The sequence below is a fragment of the Schistocerca gregaria genome, chromosome 8 (genome assembly GCF_023897955.1).
Source record: "Schistocerca gregaria isolate iqSchGreg1 chromosome 8, iqSchGreg1.2, whole genome shotgun sequence".
NCBI classification, from domain to species: Eukaryota; Metazoa; Arthropoda; class Insecta; order Orthoptera; family Acrididae; genus Schistocerca; species Schistocerca gregaria.
In genome coordinates, this window is record NC_064927.1 from 118,516,311 (window position 1) to 118,535,176 (window position 18,866).

Sequence of the window (18,866 nt, forward strand, 5' to 3'; positions counted from 1 at the left end):
AACAGAAGGATGTGGTAGAAAAACATAAGCAGTACAAATTTATTACCCAATGCAAGGACTACCCAGGCACGCCTCCCTCCTCAATCCAAATTCTCACTATCACCTCTAGTCTGCTTTAATTCACCTTTTACACATGAACAAAACTGCTGAGGCTTTCTATGTTCTGGAATAGCACCTCAGCATCAAATGTAAATGGGGGATCTCAAACGCAGGTGCAGGTACTTATACAACTGTATCAAGGAGGGAGATATGCGACAGTAATCTGTGCCGTGGTCTACACAGCTGTGATTTAGTGGTTTACATACCTTCCCCATAAGCACGAGACTGGGTTCGATTCCCAGCCACGGTACAAATTTTCACTCGCCGCTTCAGTCTATATACGTAAAACCATATCTGTATTAAATCAGTGAAGTCTCAGAAATTGTGTCATTTCACATCCAATTTTAGTATGCAGTTTCTATGCTCCTTTGTCAGAAGTCATTAATATTCAAATAAATCTTCACTTTCCACACAGTACCACGCTTTGTACATAGTTAATTTACACACTCACAAATTTTAAAAGAAAAATATTAATTTAGGTTTAACAGACAATGTTTACTTCCAGTTTTTTCATGCTAGTATTGCACACACAAATATGTATAATTTTCTGTAAACATAGAGAAAGCCATGACATTGTACTTGCTATGATTAAAAGCTTCCCTCAAAAGTGAATGACAGTTGGGGTTGTCCGCACTGGGTTGTAAAGAGGTTCCATAATTCTTACTTCCGTTCAGCTTGTCCTGAGCTCTCTCTGATTGACTTGCATTTATTGGCCTGTCACATCACCTGACTAACATGATGTGCTCTCAGAGCACATTCAGCGAATGAAATTGAAGTCTACAGTAGGTAATTAGTGAATTCATCATGCAGAAATAAAACTTGAACGTATTTGACTTTTTTGCAGGGAATTTACCTAAAATCCGTATAACACACGATCAGGTAATAAAGGAACAAGTAAAAATGAATGGTTACCAAAAAGAAATGGTCACTAGTGAACTAGTTCCCAAAGATGAATGAGTCTGCCCATCTGTAATTCAAACGCCCTAGACTGCCATTTTAATATACTGATTTTTTTAATTAGAAAAACTATTCTTTTAAAACAACGAGAGATTACATAAAATTATTTTACACTAAATCAATAACAAATTATGTGATATCTCGTTTGTTCAGAAAGCTCTCTCATTCATATCGTACACTCATGTTCAGAAATAAACAGAACACCTTAAATGACTAGCGATAGCACATTCATATGTACGGGACAAATATATTAGAATATTCTGCAGAAATGATTCAGCTACCTACCTCAGTTCAGCATGTGTCTGTTGCCTAATAGGCACAGGGTTCACCATGGGTCCTAATAACTTGTTCCATGTGTGATGGCTTGGACATGTGTAAGGCGCGAATGGCGTCCTGTGGTATAGCCATCCATCCTGTATTCATCTGGTTCCAATGTTCATCTGTGATGCTTGACACTGGATCACAGTGCTGCACCCGTTATTTCACAATATCTAACACATTTTTTATTGGTGACAGGTCTGGTGATCTGGCGAGCCAGGGCAAAAGGCTGACATCCTGTGACACTAAGAAGACACGTGTTCATGCACCAACATGTGATCGTGCACTGTACTGCTGAAAAATCGCATCTGAGGTGTTGTGCAGAAGGGGTATGGCTACGGGTCGCAGGATGTCAATTCACGTAGGTCACACTGGCCACAGTGGCCTGGACATGCACTAACTGTGATTTGTGATTGAACCCAATAGCACCGCACTCCATAAGGCCTTTGGTTGGCACTGAATGTCTTGTGTGAATGCAGTCACTGTGATGTTGCTCGCCCAAGGGTGAACCAAAATACGACCATCATTTTTAAACAAACATAACCTGGATTCATCCAAAACATTATCTGGTGCCATTCCTTTCCCCAGTGACATTGTTCTATACACCATTCATCAAAGGTAGGCGGAGAAGTGAGTGATGCGCATGTTAAGCATACCATAATAAACAGCGATGGACTGTCACCCCTGATAGTGTACAACGTGTTACACTGTTCCACAGTTGCGTCAGAGCCAAGGAGGATGCAAATCTGTCCTGCAACGTCATTCGATCTTCTCGGAGTATGGTCTGGGTGGTGTGACCCGACCAATCTCGTCGTGTTCTACGGCTATTCTGCACATTCTCGTTGCACAGTCGAAACACTTCGTCCCATAAGAGCAGCAATTTCCCAATTGGATGCATGATATTCTCCCATGCCAATAATGCATCCTCTTTTAAAGTCACTGATCTGACGATACAGTTCGAGCATACATCTGCGAGGCATTCTGCACATCTGCTCAATTACACTGAACCATTATCTTCGGTTTATAGCAATGACGAGAGCTGGAGGCACATTTTACCGGTAGGTGGCATTGCATCGCGATATCAGTGTTGATCCGCATGACGACATGGTTCAAATACTAAACATATCCGCAAAACATACTAATGTACATGTCCTGTGAATACGAACGTCCTATCGGTACTCGTTCAAGGTGTTCATTTTTTCTGAACATGAGTGTACATTAGAGACAAGTGGTACTCACTGGCATGAACTACTTAAATATTGCTGTGACCACCATTAAGTAGACTGAACTTGTCTTCGCAGTCCCTATGAGATAGAGAAGTAGGGGCTGTCAGCTACTCCAACATTCATCATTTAATTGTGGTTCACAGATTTTGAAAATTGACTTTTGTGTAATAGCTGGCGCCTGTCTTGAGGTGTCTTCCAATACATGTTTTGCAGCATTTGTGTATGCTCTCCGGTGAGTCAGATCTTTGGCCAGTCTTGCCACCCTCCGTCGTTTACGTACAATTTACTCTTCCTTGCCATGGATCCCTCACAATGGAGCAATAACAAGTGTTTCTGTAAGGAATCTCCTTTCTATAGTGTCTGTATTTTCTCTTTATGCTACCAATGAACTGCAGACTGCCACGTGCTACACCTGCGATTAAAGTTATACAATAATTGCATTTCATACCTCTACCAGTTGTTGCACTCAGTTACTGGTATGAGTTTACAGATTTCTTGATACAGGGTAGTGCACGAAAAACCAGACAATTGTCACCTATTTTTCTGAAGCTGTGGCGACTACGTTTTGTACCATCAGTAAGAAAACCGTTGTGACTTGGTTACGATGTGTGAAATAAATATCTCTGTGAGATGTATCCTCCACATAAAAGAATGGCAATAGTGGAGGAGTACGTGTCTACCACTTCATGTAAGGAAATTCTTGACATTTTTACAAACAAGTTTCCTGGTGTTCCATACCAGCAAAGAGCAGTATACAGAATTTCGTGACACTGTAGAGCACTAAACCTAACTAACCTAAAGACATCACACACATCCATGCCCGAGGCAGGATTCGAACCTGCGACCGTAGCGGTCGCGCGGTTCCAGACTGTAGCGCCTAGAAACGCTCGGCCACCCTGGCCGGCGAGTATATTTATCTGACTGGTACAAAACACATGCTGGGACCACGTCACACAGCCCACAGACCTGTAAAGTACTCCTAAATAACGCTCTGCAGACACGCAAACAACTCCTATTTTTTTCGAAATAATTTCAGTGCAGAAATGCAAACTGCTCATAAATAACGCAGCACAGTGATGTGTAGAGACGGTCAGTACTCGTGAACTGTCCAAATAGTGCATGGCACAGCCTACAGGCCCGCTTGCAAAACAATGCAATCAACACACGCAGGCACCCCCCCCCCCTCCCCCACTCACACACCGTGTCCACTGGACTGCAAAGTGACACGGTCGTCAGCTGTCAAACCACGCACAGATCCCGGCACACATGAGGCAGGGACATCCCTTTCATACTTGATTTCTGAGAGATTCCTATACAAATACGTGTTCACCTAGACACAGGTGCTGACGTGATTGGGCGGGAGCGCAGCCACGAGCCGCCGCCAAACGCAGGCGAAAGTTGCATCTATTTTCACGTATAAGCCACTGTTATACTGATGTCACAGTACTCCAAGGCTCTACCCCCATATGCCAGACACCTCTGGACAGCATTTGTCTTTACCGTTGATGACAGAGTAGCTACAAACATTCGTAAACCCATCTAACATTGTTCTCAATCTTATACTCATGTCACATGACTGTGTAAAAAACAAGAACTGAGTCGACCTCCAAGAAATTGTGTGGTGTCCCAGAAATAGTTAGCACTCGCTTTCTTGATGTCTCAGCTTGTATGCACGAAAATTCTGGTCCTAACAGAACCTCTTTACGAAAATAACACAGAATAACGTTGAAAGCAGTCTTCCTCGTGGACCTAACGTGGTACCCACTCATCACATTCTACCCTTCCTGCTCTCAACACACGCAAATGGTCTCACCGCTATGTAGAGGCTCCTATATCCCAGCACAAAGGATGTGAATGAATCGAGCATTATGATTCACTCTTATCAAATTTACCCGCCGAATTACTGTTGTCGGTATCAAAGCACTATCCTCCTTTTCTTTCTTTCTGCAGACTGGATTTTCAGCGGTACAAATATTTTGCACAGATCGCTAAAGTGCATTGACAGTTGAACCCATAAAATTGCCTATAGATCATCAAATACATACGAGACTCATAAGGATATTGAAAGCCATGTACATATTAATCAATGTAACTACAATGAAATATTACGATTGCTGCTACAGTTTGACACCGATCCATGTACAGGTAATGTCTCCTCTTGACAGCTGTGCTTCTGTAATGAACCTCAGTGTCTATAGCGCACATAATTTTCCACGTAAAGTCTCTCAAAGTTATCGATGTGCTGAATCTATACAGTCATCCTCTCTAGTCATGCCACAACATAAGCCACAGTAACTTTACAATGCAATGTATACACATTTTACACAAAATAAGCCACAACAAATTTACAATGCAATATATACACATTCTACACAAACAGTGCAGTTATCTTTTATATCTGTACGGTACCCGAAAAAATTATGGTATACCTACACTCACATTGGCTATATGTCACAATGCTCCTCAGTCCTAGGGAAGCACCGTCTGCCTTTTCTTTCTTTCTACAGACGAGACTTTCAGGGGCAATAAACTATTTTACACTGATTGCCATATTGCAGCAACAACTAAACCTTGCAAAGTGCCACACATATCGTCAAATGTGGAAAGACTCTTACTCAATTACACTGCTCTCCCACTTATGACAGGAGCTTGGATACGAGAACACAAGTATTTTCGCACCGTTTAAGATAATATTATATCATTTTCGCGGTACTTCTCGATATCAAACACACAGCAGTAGCCTCCTGATAGCTCACGCAACATAATTCCGAAAATATAGACTGGAAATTATTTATCTACAAACCCAAAACGTTAGCTAGGTGGAGTGTGCTCTAGACCACTGAGTAACTACAAACAAACAGAAGAAAAATGGTATTTCCATCCGCGAATACCGATCTCGCTGATGTAACAGATTCCAAATCATCCCTATAATTTACAAAGTCAACTAAGGTGTTTTTTATGTCTAGAGAACAAGGTAACGTCTCTTTCACCTACTAGGTGCACATCCCATAATCGATCTTCTCTCAACTAAATAAAGGCGCGAAATGTGCAGAAGCAGTCAACCGAACAATTTACATGGAAGGGAGTAACAGTCCAACGCAAACGCACCTCCATATTCATTCTCAAATTTCCACTTGATCACGAAAGCTACCCAACACATACTAAGTATTAGTTCCCTATTCGGTCATCTACAGGATGGCAAAGTTATCTCAGATACATTCCTATACTCCAACAGGCCATTGCATTCGGACAGATGCTGCCATTAACGGGAAACGTGAATCATTCCCACCACAGGCCATGCATACACGGAATCATTCTAGAAAACCGGTCACATATATGTTTTATCATTATACTTACAATTAAGTGTTACGATTGCGGTCTCAATTGAACGGCATTCAACAATGAGCGAAGTATCGGAAATACACCCTGCTGAAGGCTGTGGTTCTGGAAATGGAAATACAAGGGTCGGTCAAAAAGTAATGCCTCCCATTTTTTTTCTACTTAAAAAATTAAGTTAAGTATTAAATTTGAATTTGGCGCCATTCCTCAAATCTTCTTCTGCAATCCACTGCAGTAGTAACTTTCTGTGTCAACAGGTGGCAGCACAGCAGAAGTTTGTAAGATGGCCGACATCGATGTTCGTTTGAGACAGCGTTGTGTGATTGAATTCTTGAATGCAGAAGGTGAAACGCCCATACGCATTCATGAAAGTCTGAAGAAGGTGTATGGTGTTGTGACAGTGGATGTCAGCACTGTTAGACGATGGGTTCGTCGTTGTAAGGAAGCTGAAGGGCAAACACCGTTGACTGACGAAAAGCGGAGCGGCAGGCCGGTGAGTGCAGTGACTCCACACAACATTCAGCAAGTTGATGACATCATTCGTGGTGACCGTCGGGTGACTGCAGATGAAGTGTGTCGCATTATTTCTCTTAGTAAAGGCAGTGTGATCACGATTATTAAACAATTGGGGTACTCAAAAGTTTGTGCACGGTGGGTTCCAAGAATGTTAACCGAACAGAATAAAGAGGCAAGGAAAACAATAGCCTCCCAACACTTGCAGCGCTTCCATTTGGAGGGAGATGAGTTTCTGAAAAAAATTGTGACCGGGGACGAAACATGGGTGCATTTTTTTGAACCCGAATCAAAGAGGCAGTCAATGGAGTGGCGTCACACAAGCTCGTCGAGGAAGAAAAAATTCAAAACTGTGCGATCGGCAGGGAAAGTTATGGCAACAGTTTTCTGGGATACAGAGGGTGTGATTCTGGTTGATTTTTTGGAGCAGGGATGCACAATAAATTCTGTTCAATACGTCACAACCCTCAAAAAACTTAAAGCACGTCTTCAGCGAGTTCGCCCAACAAAATCAATGGCAGATGTTCTTCTTTTGCATGACAATGCAAGACCACACACCAGTCGTCACACCTCTGACGAGATTGTCAAAATTGGATGGGAAGTTTTGCCTCATCCCCCATACAGCCCTGACCTGGCACCATCAGACTTCCATCTGTTCGGGCCACTAAAAGAAGCTCATCGTGGGATTCATTTTGAAGATGAGGTGGCCGTCAAAACATCCGTGCGTCAATGGCTTAGGAAGCAGAGCTGTGATTTTTACCGTGCTGGGATACATGGCCTTGTTCAAAGATGGACCAAAACTGTAGAGATGGGCGGAGATTACATTGAAAAATGACAAAATGACCCTCAATGTTGTGGTTTTCAACCTACGTAATTGCATTTAAATTTCCTGACAATTAAACGTAGAAAAAAAAATAGGAGGCATTACTTTTTGACTGACCCTCGTATATGTACCTTCTTGCGACTGGACATACTCATTTCCTTTACACAAACACATACATTATAAACCTGATGCTCAAATGCGAACATGTCACGTATCCCCTACTACTAAGTATAATACTTTGTCAATAGCTGATTACCTATACGAAATAATGATGACCGAAAATCAATGATGGGCATGCATGTCTCTTAGATTTTTTCCTGCAAGTGCTACCACTGTGTCTTAGAAAGAGAGACGTAATCGAACAGATGTTAACAAAAACCAATCGCAACAGCTACTGCATGTTACTGTCACAAGTGATCTTGGTTCTACAAGTGCACACAAGTATCCATGTTAAAAACTATACCCGCTTTACGAATCAAGGTACATTACCTCTGAACGAGGTGGTTTTTTCCAGAGAAATACTGTAACGGTGATTGTAGGAATGTGTATTATCAGACCATGATGCAACCTCGTGATAAAATTACCACATTTTGAAAGTGATTCGGCTAAGGAACGTAGTATCTAAGTGGTATTTGCGATTCCCTCAACCCGCACCCAGCTAGGTAATTGTATAGTATTTGTAGCACATTCTGTCTCGAGACCATATCAGAGGTTCTGCCATATATCTACTGAGTTATAGGTGATGACTGATTGAGAAGGAACACAAACAGCAGTAATAGATGATGTGCTGATTGAGGTTGTAAGAAAAAAAAAGTACACTAACTTCTCCGATCTCTATTGTTACGCTATCTGCTAGAAATGATGTCCATGATTTGGAATCGAGTCTTTCCATTCAAGCACATACCTGCGTTGGATCCTATTGACAATTCCTTTAATGATTACAACCACTACTCTATCACATTTCTGGCACTCTCATATCTCAAAAAGAGTCACCTTTCCCAAATCTAGCTGCTACAGTAAAATTCCAACATGGTTTTAGTCACATTCAATGCATCTTGCAACTGCTCCAATATCTACAGCTTTCCGCATGTGATCGTTCCAATTTAAGTCGGAACTGAGCATAAGTCGGGGAAAAACACATCCACCAGCTTCTGCTACCCATGTAGAAACAGAACGACCTGAGTTACTGCAACAGGACAGTGTTTTGACCATTCAGTGGAAATTCGTGCACGCTAGTACGTGACAGTAAATGTTTATGTACGTTAATGTATGTGACATTTTGTCTAGAGAAATAAAAACACAAACACAAATTTAAGATACACTAATAGGTCATCCACACGTATGGTCAGTGAATCTGTGACAATAAGTTGGGATGGTAAGGGCTGAGCTTGCACGGTTGTGCCATCTACTCGTAGTTTACCAGTTCTTTGAAGTAGAGTCAGTTAACTGCTATCACCCATGAGCTGTAATGTGAAATATATAAAATAGTACGCTACAGAAAATGTCGTCCGTGGGTTTCCAAGACGTATACAGTTAAAAGTGTATGCTCAAAGCAGAAACATATGCGCAGGAGGAGTTTTAGTAATATGGATAATTGTGTTGTACGTACTGAACAGGAAAATTACATTTTGCTGACAGAAATATTATGTTAAGTGAAGTAATATTTTATTCTGTCTAAATAAACAAAAAAATGTATTTTTGTAATCCAACGAATTTCGTAAGCTGTGGCATAGTTGTAAGTTTGTCCATAAGCTAAAATAGTAGCAGATGTGGGGCCTGATCTACCTTCCGTCAGCGACGACACAACTGGATCCTGCCAGCCACACCGCTGACAATCTGAGGGGCAGGGCAGGAGAAGAAAACTACGAGCTCTGAGTATGAGGTTTATTTATTTAATGTTGATTGTGCTTTCTTTGTGTGGTCAGTTAGTGTGAATATCATGTACATGTCATTATGTGAATCATAACTGTTGTTAGTTTAACCAGATATTTACACATTTGTGTGTGTCTCCTGTAGGACCTTCCAACACAGGGTGTGTTGCATTGATAATAAGGCTCAATAGAGGATGAACGATTAAGGTTTTTTTTGGACGGATTTTAACAGGACAGAAAAATTAGAGAAAGGGCACAAGAAGGCAAACAAGGAGAGAGAAGCCTTATGTACCGAACAAAGCCGAAAATTTGAGGAAGTTAACAAGAAAATGTTGGATGTAAAGAAGTCATTAGGTGAGCTGAGGACACTTCCTGTAGAGATTGGAAGGTTTAAAGAAACACAGGATATCTCTATTAGTCTTCTTTTTTTTTTTTTTGTAAAAGATGTTAACGATCGTACAGTAGTGAATAACTAAGAAATTCAGAGCCAGGTGAAGTTTAAGTAAAACTATAGAATATAGAATTGATAAAACTCAAAGGTGGGTAGTTGAGAAGATTAAATGAAGCGATTTTCTTAGCAGATTAATGTAATACAAATTGTGGCCATGATGTCTGTAACGGAAGAAGCATCCTGTGCTCATAATAGTAGTGGAGGGAGTTCCGTAGGCCGATGAATAATAATAGTGCACAGATATGTCAGTCCGATTCTAGTAGATGAGATCTGGTAGAAGAACTGAAGCTAGGAATAAAGAATAGTGAGTTACACTTTCCTTGTTTCAGATCAAAGGGATCAGTGAATCCAGTTATGTTTTTGAAATCGTCTAAAGGCGAACTACCAAAGCCGTGGCACAATAATCATAATTACTTACTTTCAGGATTTCTAATGGAACAGTTCAACAGTTGTCGCTTGCGTTGGCACACATAACCTTGCCTGGGCTGTTGTTTGCACAGGTTATAATTTTTTTATTTAGTTAAGTAAGGGGCAGCCACTCACACATAGTGAACAGGAACTGATTAGTTGAAGGATAAAGTTTGAAAACAAGGTGGAGATATTAGAACAGTAAGAAGGACCAAAGTTAGAGGAAAGCTATGAAAGTAATGAATGGGCGAATGTGGTGAAGGAGAAGTGTAAAAAGGCAAGTGAGTTAAAGTTAAATATCAAAAAGGGAAACCGATTAGTAGAAGTAGTTTACGGAACTGAGAAGTGTTTAGTGACCAACCAGGTGACATCGAAGGATATGGTTGCAAGTTAAAAATCTATCCTCATATTTCTCTTTTAAGCCTCTGTATCATATAGCATTAACTATGCTCGAAGCTGTGCGTAACGAAATAAAATGGATGATTAATTGGGGTATTCTGGGATAATCGGATAGTTCCTCCTGCAATCACATTATGACAGTAAATAACTCAATAGAGATATTAGGCTGGGTCTTAGTGTCAAAACTGTAATCAAAATTATTGAAATAGAAAGAGATCGACACTTGCCCATGGAAGAAATTTTATGATTCCATGACGCTAAATATTTAAGCACGGTCTGACTGCGGTATATTGTTAGGTCCCTCTTGCTGCAGATTCTAGAATGAATACCACATTTCTAACCGGGGAGAAGTGCTATCAGTTCAGAGTCTTAACGTTCTGACTGAATGTAACAGAGGCAGAGTTTATTTGTGCCCTCGATTTAGCTTTAGGTCAGGAGTTACTAGAGAAAGTGTTTATCTTTGTGGCTGTTATTATGATTGTGACCAAAAACTGCAAATAAAATTTTTCGCTTTTGGAAGTAGTGCTAGAGAGGTGGAGAAAGAAAGAAGTTGAGATTAAGTTTTCCAATGCTTACTTTGGGTGCAAAAAGACAAATTTTTTGGGGCATCGAATAAGTCAACACTGTAGGAAAACTGATTTGAAAAGAACTGGAAACCATAAAGAATTGCCCCAAGCATAAAAATAAGAAGCAATTAAAAATCGTTGCTGCGACTCATTGGATTTTATAGGAAGTATGTGCTGAATCAAATAGTGAATTCTGTTAACCTTCATGCTTTATTGGAAAATAGCGTGAACTAATCTTGGAATAAAATGTGTAAACGGGAGTACGAATTCATAAACAGGTTTCAAGGAAGCCATAGATTTTAGGACATCCGGATACGTATAAACAGGTTTGTTTGGCTGTAGTTGCCTCAGGCTATGGTACTGTATGCGAAGTATTTCAAAAATATGAAAATCAGGGAGGAAAGAAAATTATAACATTAGCCCTTGCTAGTTGTATGTTGACTTTTGTGAGAAAAACCATTCAACTACAGAGAAAGAAACTATGACTGTAGTGTGGGCAGTTAAGAAATTTAAGTATTTATCATATGGACTCACGGGCATTATTTTCTCTGGCCACATAGCTTTGAAATTCCTGATGACTAGGAAGCTATTGCACCGCCAACTGATAAAGTGATTACTTTTTCTACAAGAATATAGTTTACAAATATGCTACGTCAAGGAAAAAACAAAACAAAGTACCGGATGCTTAACCTCGTTTACCATTGGGAATGAAAGGTGATCTAAGCTGCATCAAAATGGGGAAATAATTCACCGTATATAAAGTCAGAAGACAATAACATGAAAAGGAGTTAAAATTATAGATGAAAAATATTGAACATGAGCAACAGCAGTATCAACGGCTCACAACGTAGCGAGATAGTTTATGTAAATGTACTGAACCGAATAAGTAAAAGTCAAATTGCATATGTCACGAAGGAGTAATATTTAACAGAAATTGTACAGTAGTACCTCGATGGCTGATATGTATTCCAACGGCGTACCTAAAGAGATTTGTGTGATATTTACATGATATGCTTGGCCATTTTGGCATAAAAATGTTTGGAGTATTTACAAACTTGTTATTTTCGAAAGGGATTAAACAAGATCGTCGAAAGCTATGCCAACAAATCAAACACCTGATAAGGGGTATGAAGGTTCAACCAATTCCTATTATACCTGCACACACATATGGAATTTCTCAGCTATCAATATTTTGGGACCCTTACCATGTGGATCAGGTGGCGTGTTATATATTGCTGCAGTTTTATAAGAGTGGTCCAAATTCGTGAAACTATTTCCTGTCAAAACCTCTAACAGTAAAACCATAACCAGAATCTTGAAGAATGAATATTTTCCAAAGCTAGATAAATGTAAGCAGTTCCTGTCTGATAATGATGATCAATTTGCATCAAACGTTTTTAAATTTTTAAGAGAAAAGGTGCAACAGGTGGTAATTGCTAAATTTCATCCTCAGGCCAACCGGCCATGAGAGTGCTGTGGGAATTTGAACGTATGTGTAGAACCTATTATTGTAATAGGCATACTAAATGGCCAATATTCCTGGGTGAATGTGAGTGGAGACTTAATTTTTTTACCTCTTGCTAGTACTGAGCTTACTCCTAGGAAAGTTATATTTTAAAAAACACAAAGTGATGGGTTGTTAGATAAAATACACTGTCCTCCTCACAATGCAGAATGGGAAAAAGAAATACATAGTTTGGTGAAGAGAAATTTAAAGAGAAAGTTATCTAGATTAAATGAAAAATAGGTCAGTGCTCGTTTCAAGGGGAAGCTCAAGTGTTGGTCCGAGGCCACTTACAAAGCAACCATCGGGCTCTATCACCGCATATGCATGTCAGCGGTCCGTTATTTACGCGAATTACATGACCTGTGCGTAGACATCTAATGCCACAAACCTACCGACAAACTTTCGGATCCCTGATGCGCAGAATCAGTGATATATTACGATCTTAAAAACAGACAAACATGCTATTAAGCAGGTGGTCATAATGTTTTCGCTCATCAGTGTATGTATTCGCTTTGGTTAGGAATAAAATTGAATGTAATAGTGATTCAGTGGACAGGGCTATAGAAGAGGACAAGTGATTGTAAATATTGTTCAGTGATAAATGTAAGAATAGTCATTAGTAGGAGATAAAACCAACTGGGAAGTTTGAACAGGATATTAAGGATATAAACGGAAATGTACCAATTTTAGTGAGGAAAATAGGTATTCTCTAAATAAGGTTAGAGCTGTCGATATGCTAGAGCATAGAGGGAAATAATACATACCCCAGAGAAGTTACCAAGTAAGAATAAGTGTAGAGCTAAAAGAGGTTTTCGTAAGAGGTAGTGATGGTAAACTTTCCAAGTTGTTATTGGAGGAGGCGTAGAAAACTTCATGGGAAGCTTAAGCTGGAAGTGGAATAAAAACGGCCTAGAGCCTTTAGAAAGAATTGAGTTGATTGGTAGTTTGGTATGGGCGTCTACAAGAGGGGTAGAGATTTGTACCGAAGCCACGAGACACTGTGAAGGTTATAATTGTTCCTATGTCTTCCTGGTATAAGTTTGTTGATTATTTTGTTGTTCCTTGATAGCTTAGTACTATGAATTTTCAGAGTGTTTTGATCAAAAGGCAATTTTCTTAAAGTAAATATAGGTCATTAGGTGGTGAACTCGCATGAGACAGGCACTACTATGAGGACGCAAAACAAATTTGCTTTAAACACACGCTGTAACAGTAGTGAGCCTTGGTTATCTTTCACACTGGATGTGCTGAGATGATGTATCAAGAATGCCTTTAATGCGACAAAGACGCTGTTTGTTATCAACACATCACTGAGTTCGAACGAGGTCATGTAATAGGGCTATGAGAAGCTGTATGTTCCTTCTGCGATACTGCAGGAATACTTGGCAGGAATGTAGCCGATGTACACAACTGCTGACAGCAGTCGCCACAGGAATGTACGGCTGCACGAAGACAGGGCTCCGAATGGCCACATGGCACTACCGTGAGGGAAGACCGTGTTTGGTGTATGGATCTGGCGCATCCTACTGCAGCTACAGAGGCAATTTGAGCAATAGCTGACGCCACAGTACAGAAGAAAATCTTAAAAACTGGTTACTTGAAGGACAGCTCCAAACCAAACGCCTTGTCGTATGCATTCCACTGACTCTAAAACAGCACCATTTGCGACTTCAGTGGCGTCAAGCAGAAGCTTATTGGATGGCGGGATGGAGGTCTGTTGTGTTTTCTGATGAAAGCTGGTTCTGCCTTGATGCCGGAAATGGTTGTGCGTTGGTTATAAGGAAGCCAGGTGAGTGCCTGCAACCACACTGACTGCTGCCTAGACGCAATGGATCCACATCTGGATTTACTGTCTGGGGTGAACAGGAGCACTCTCATGGCTAACCCATGATGATTGAAAATCTCCAGTCTAGTGATTCGACCCGTTGTGCTGTCTCTCATGAACAGCGATCCAGTCATTCCTGAACAACATTCCAGAGGAGTTTTCCAACAGGAAAACACTCGCCCACATACCGCTGTTGTAATCCAACATGCTGTACAGGGTGTCAACATGTTGCTTTGTCCTGCTAGATCACCAGCTGTCCCCAGTTGAGCACATCTGGCTCATCACTAGATGACAACTCCAGCCTCATCCACAACCAGCATTAACCATCCCTGCATTGACCAACCAAGTGCAACAAGTATGGAACTTCAGCCTACAAACTGACATCCAGCACCTGCAAAACAATACAAGGCAGACACAGCTGCATGATTGCAGTCAACATTCTGGAAGTTACACTGGTTATTAATGTACCAGCATTTCACATTTCCAATGGCTTATCTCGCACTTGCAGTGTTGATCACTTAAATAAGTTACCTAGACAAATGTATTCCAGAAATTTCATTAATCTACATCAATTATTTTTTGGTGATGCAATTTCTTTTCTATTCATAAAGCATCTAAATTTTATGAAGTGAAGTGCATTTTCTTATGCATGTCTTTAGGGTAACGTTATTATCACAGCAGTAAAAGCGATAGTTCTAATAGCTTGTCACATCTGTTTGGACAGTGTCTGGTTGGTATACAGCCAAGTGTAACCCAGCGTTGTGTAATTATCCAAGTGAGGTACTATCACATCCAGACTGCTACACTCTGTTCACCATATGTATTTAAGCAACCACAAACGTGATGACTGGTCAGAAGCCACAGCCCACATACGCTCGTATTGTTATGCTCTTGGAAGAGGGTCCTACTTATGTATTAGCTATCTTATCACTTAGTTACATTAAAAGAAACTTTAGGAAACTATCGCATTCACAGCCACCAACGCTTTTCTTAACCATGCTTTAGCTATGAAGTTTTTATTTAGAAATCGTGTACAGTGACAGTCTCTGTATTGTTGTGCTCTGTGAAACACGGTTAAAAGTTCCTAGAAATGTGTTTTTCTTAACGTTTTGCATACATTTACAGAAAAAATCGGCTTTGAAGTTTCTCGAGGAACGTTATTTGAAAGAGTTGAGATACAAACGATAGTGGAATCAGTGGCGCAGTAGATTCATAATTAGTGCAGTCCATGGATCGCTAGTTCAAGTCTCGCCTAAGTCTTTTTTTCGTTCGCTTTGTAATATTTACATTTCGTAATTGTAAAATCATCATCATTTTTTATGAATAATGCGCAGCTAAAGCTGGTTTCCCGCTTTATCGCTGTCTATGTGCGTATAACACAGCACAAAAACGTATCCTCATGATCGTACTTGACTACTGGACAAAGCGTAGCTTCTTCTCCACATGAAACGAAATCCAATAAGATTCAAGCAAACGCGGAAGAATACATGGTCTAACGTTTAAATTAGGTTTATTCTTATTATGAACAGAGTATGTGTGAGTTACCGTGAAAGAATCCAGAACCTGTGAATCTTACTTGAATATTTTAAAACTCAGATACTTTTAATAGGTTAGAGAACCTGTGTTACTATGTGGGAATAGTAATGAGTCAGGTTAAAGGGCCACGACATCTAGTTTACTGTTTTAAGTAAAGTCACATAACTGCTATCACAGATGAGCTGTAATACAAAACATATGAAACAGCATGCTACACACTTTCTGATAGACAAAGCAAGTGATATCATCAATATACTGCAGCCCTGGAGAAGAGGTATGTAAATATTGTACTCCTGCTAGCTAATTATTATTATTATGATTCAAGATATTGCTGTTCCAGATGTAACTCATAACTGACAAGCCAAGGGGAAATAAAAAATGCTTCAGAATGCCAGGTCATAACATTTATGGTGGTAAAAGTGTTTATAACACTGAACGAAAGGTATTATAGTGATACCTAATGTTATTATCTTTCTTTAATATAAATTATTGGGTTGTTTTTGTATGTTTCATAATTTTTATAAGAAACTAGAAAACAATGAGAATTGTTGAGTTTCTTTTGGTTTAATTTAGTCATTTTGTGAGTTGGTGTTTAGCGAATTTTATCAGTGCCAGGGATTTCATATTATTTGAGTAAAATCAAACAATGGAAAATCCAAGATGGAATAATGACAATGTTATAAAAAGGATAGTTGCCATTCACCATACAGCGGATAACAGTAATTCACAATTACTAATAAATTACTTACACTAAGTGTTTCTAGGTTATACTGCAAGTTAACTAATGGTTAAACGGGGCACTTATTTCTGAAGACGAGATAAGAATTTCTTTTAAAGGTTAATTTTTATCATATGATATCTAAATAAATCTAGAAATCATAAATATATGTAATTTATGGATTTTCAGTGAAATTTGTTGTGCGCTGGGTAATATGAAGATACTAGCAAAAACACCAAAATTAGTTGTTGGTATGGAGTGGTTCGCATTGATATTCATGTTCCTTTTGTATGAATTTTCATTTATTTTATTACAAAATAGTTACAATTGTAATGTACTTCCAGTCGTTACCAGTTCTATGCCAAGAAAATGGTCGTATTATTTTGAAGTAGCAAGCTTAGCCAGAAGGCTGGTTAAACTGTAAACAGTCGCAAGAATGCTGCATGTAATACATTCCAAATTATTACGAGTTTCCTGAGTCCGCAGGTATTTGGTACACAACCTTGTTTAATGCGTGCATTATTGCCATCCGAAATTCAAAATTTTGACGTTCTGTCATTCTCTGCATTTCTGGTACAAAAGACAGCAAGAAGCTTTTGTTAGCGTCGACATCTGCCGTTGTTTCCTGGTAATATGCCTCAACTTCGTCTGTGCTTTCTGTATAGCTAATAGCTCTACGTTTTTTCGTTGGAACCTCCTGTAGCGAGTACCCCTGCAGTTGAGTTGCTTCTTGTGACTGGTTGCTGAACCCTTCTGTGAAGTCCTCACTTAATTCTTCAGTAACATATTCTTCAGATGGTTCATGCTGGTACTTCACCAACGATTTTGTTGATCTTCTGGATGGCTGGAAAAAAGTCATCAACTCAAAATATGGATTTCTCTTTAGTCTGTTTGAAGGTATTGAACAAAGGCCATCCGCTTCTCTTCTTTTCTCCCGCGTGTAATAATCTCTGATAGACTTCCACTTCCTCTGTACTTCTTCAACTGAAACAAACATGAAATAACAGTATTAGAGTTGTAAAGGACTGCTTTTGCTCAACATGAACAGAGGATATAAAACACTCGTTTATAAAGAAACTGCTTACTGAGTGCTGCCCCTAACATGATAATGTGTAAGAAACATCGACTTTATGCCTCGGTCACTATTTATTTAAATACACTACACGTTTCCATTAAGCATCAGTGCGCTTCTTTCTAATCAAACTTTGTGCACTATCTGTGGCATGCTGCGCTGATTGTGAGATAAGAAGGTCATGTCTCGTTTCGACAGTTGTGAAAAATGTATGTTTTTTACAACATTGAAAGGTTTTTTTGCATACATATACAGAGAGAAAATTATGTAATCTTACGAAGACTTCTTCAAGTGTTTTGATGAGTAAAAAACACATATAATTGACATAGAAATTTGTAGCAGTTCTGAAGTAATGCCGGATGAGATCTAAAATGCAATTTGAGGTGTGAAGAAAAGGAAGACACCGGGGATGATGGTATTTCTATAGAGATGTTTAAAGCTGGAGAAAAAATTATACAAAAAGATCGTGCAATATTTTTCTACAAAACCTTTGTAAAAGTACAAAATTCCCAAAAAATTGGAATAATGGTGTCGTTATTACTCTTCGCAAGAGAAGTAACAAACAAAACATAAAAATCTATAAAGCTATCGGCCTCCTCACTATGACATACAAATATTCGTTAACACCATCACCGACCACAGGTAAACAGTGAAAACAATGAGTTTTAAAAAGTGAAAGCAACATGTCAGCATTATGAGTGGATATATAATGGACCATATGGAAGACTAATATGCTTACAATTGTGCATATGACGTTGAAACCAATGATATGTAATTAAAAATACTTTTGTGATCGAGACAGCAAAAACTTATACGACTAACAGTATTGCGATCACCACATCCCAGTGATGATGTGGCAAGTTAAAATTTGGAAACAGTGCTCTGCAAGGCTTGGTAGCACACCGGTTCTGGGATTCGCGGAGGCGCGCTGGCCCAGAACCGAACCTGCGTACAACGACGAGGGCCGGTGTGCCGGCCTGCATGGATGTAGTTTTTAGGCTGTTTCCGAAGTCAGTCTGTGTGAATACTGGGACGATACCCACGTCCCACCTCTATTACACGATTTGCAAATGTTGAGAAAACGTTAACGGTGTAGCACTAGACGCAGACAGTTGGGATGCACAAATCCCGGAAAAATAAGAATTTGCAAGGTTTACAAATTTTTAGGTTTATGTAAAAATGTGTTAAATGCGTTTCAATGTTCAAATATTAAAGTTAACTTACCATCACTCGTACAA

General features: G+C 39.5%; 1 protein-coding gene across 1 annotated transcript in view; it reads right to left on the bottom strand.

The window, feature by feature from the left end:
• Window positions 1-16,836: 16,836 nt before the first annotated feature.
• The window catches only part of LOC126284292 (uncharacterized), a 41,485-nt gene continuing 39,455 nt past the window's right edge, over window positions 16,837-18,866 (bottom strand). The window contains exon 2 of the mRNA XM_049983122.1: window positions 16,837-17,540. Within this exon, the coding sequence (XP_049839079.1) occupies window positions 17,020-17,540 (521 nt within the window). The 3' untranslated portion in view covers window positions 16,837-17,019. The remainder of the gene's footprint in view (window positions 17,541-18,866) is intronic.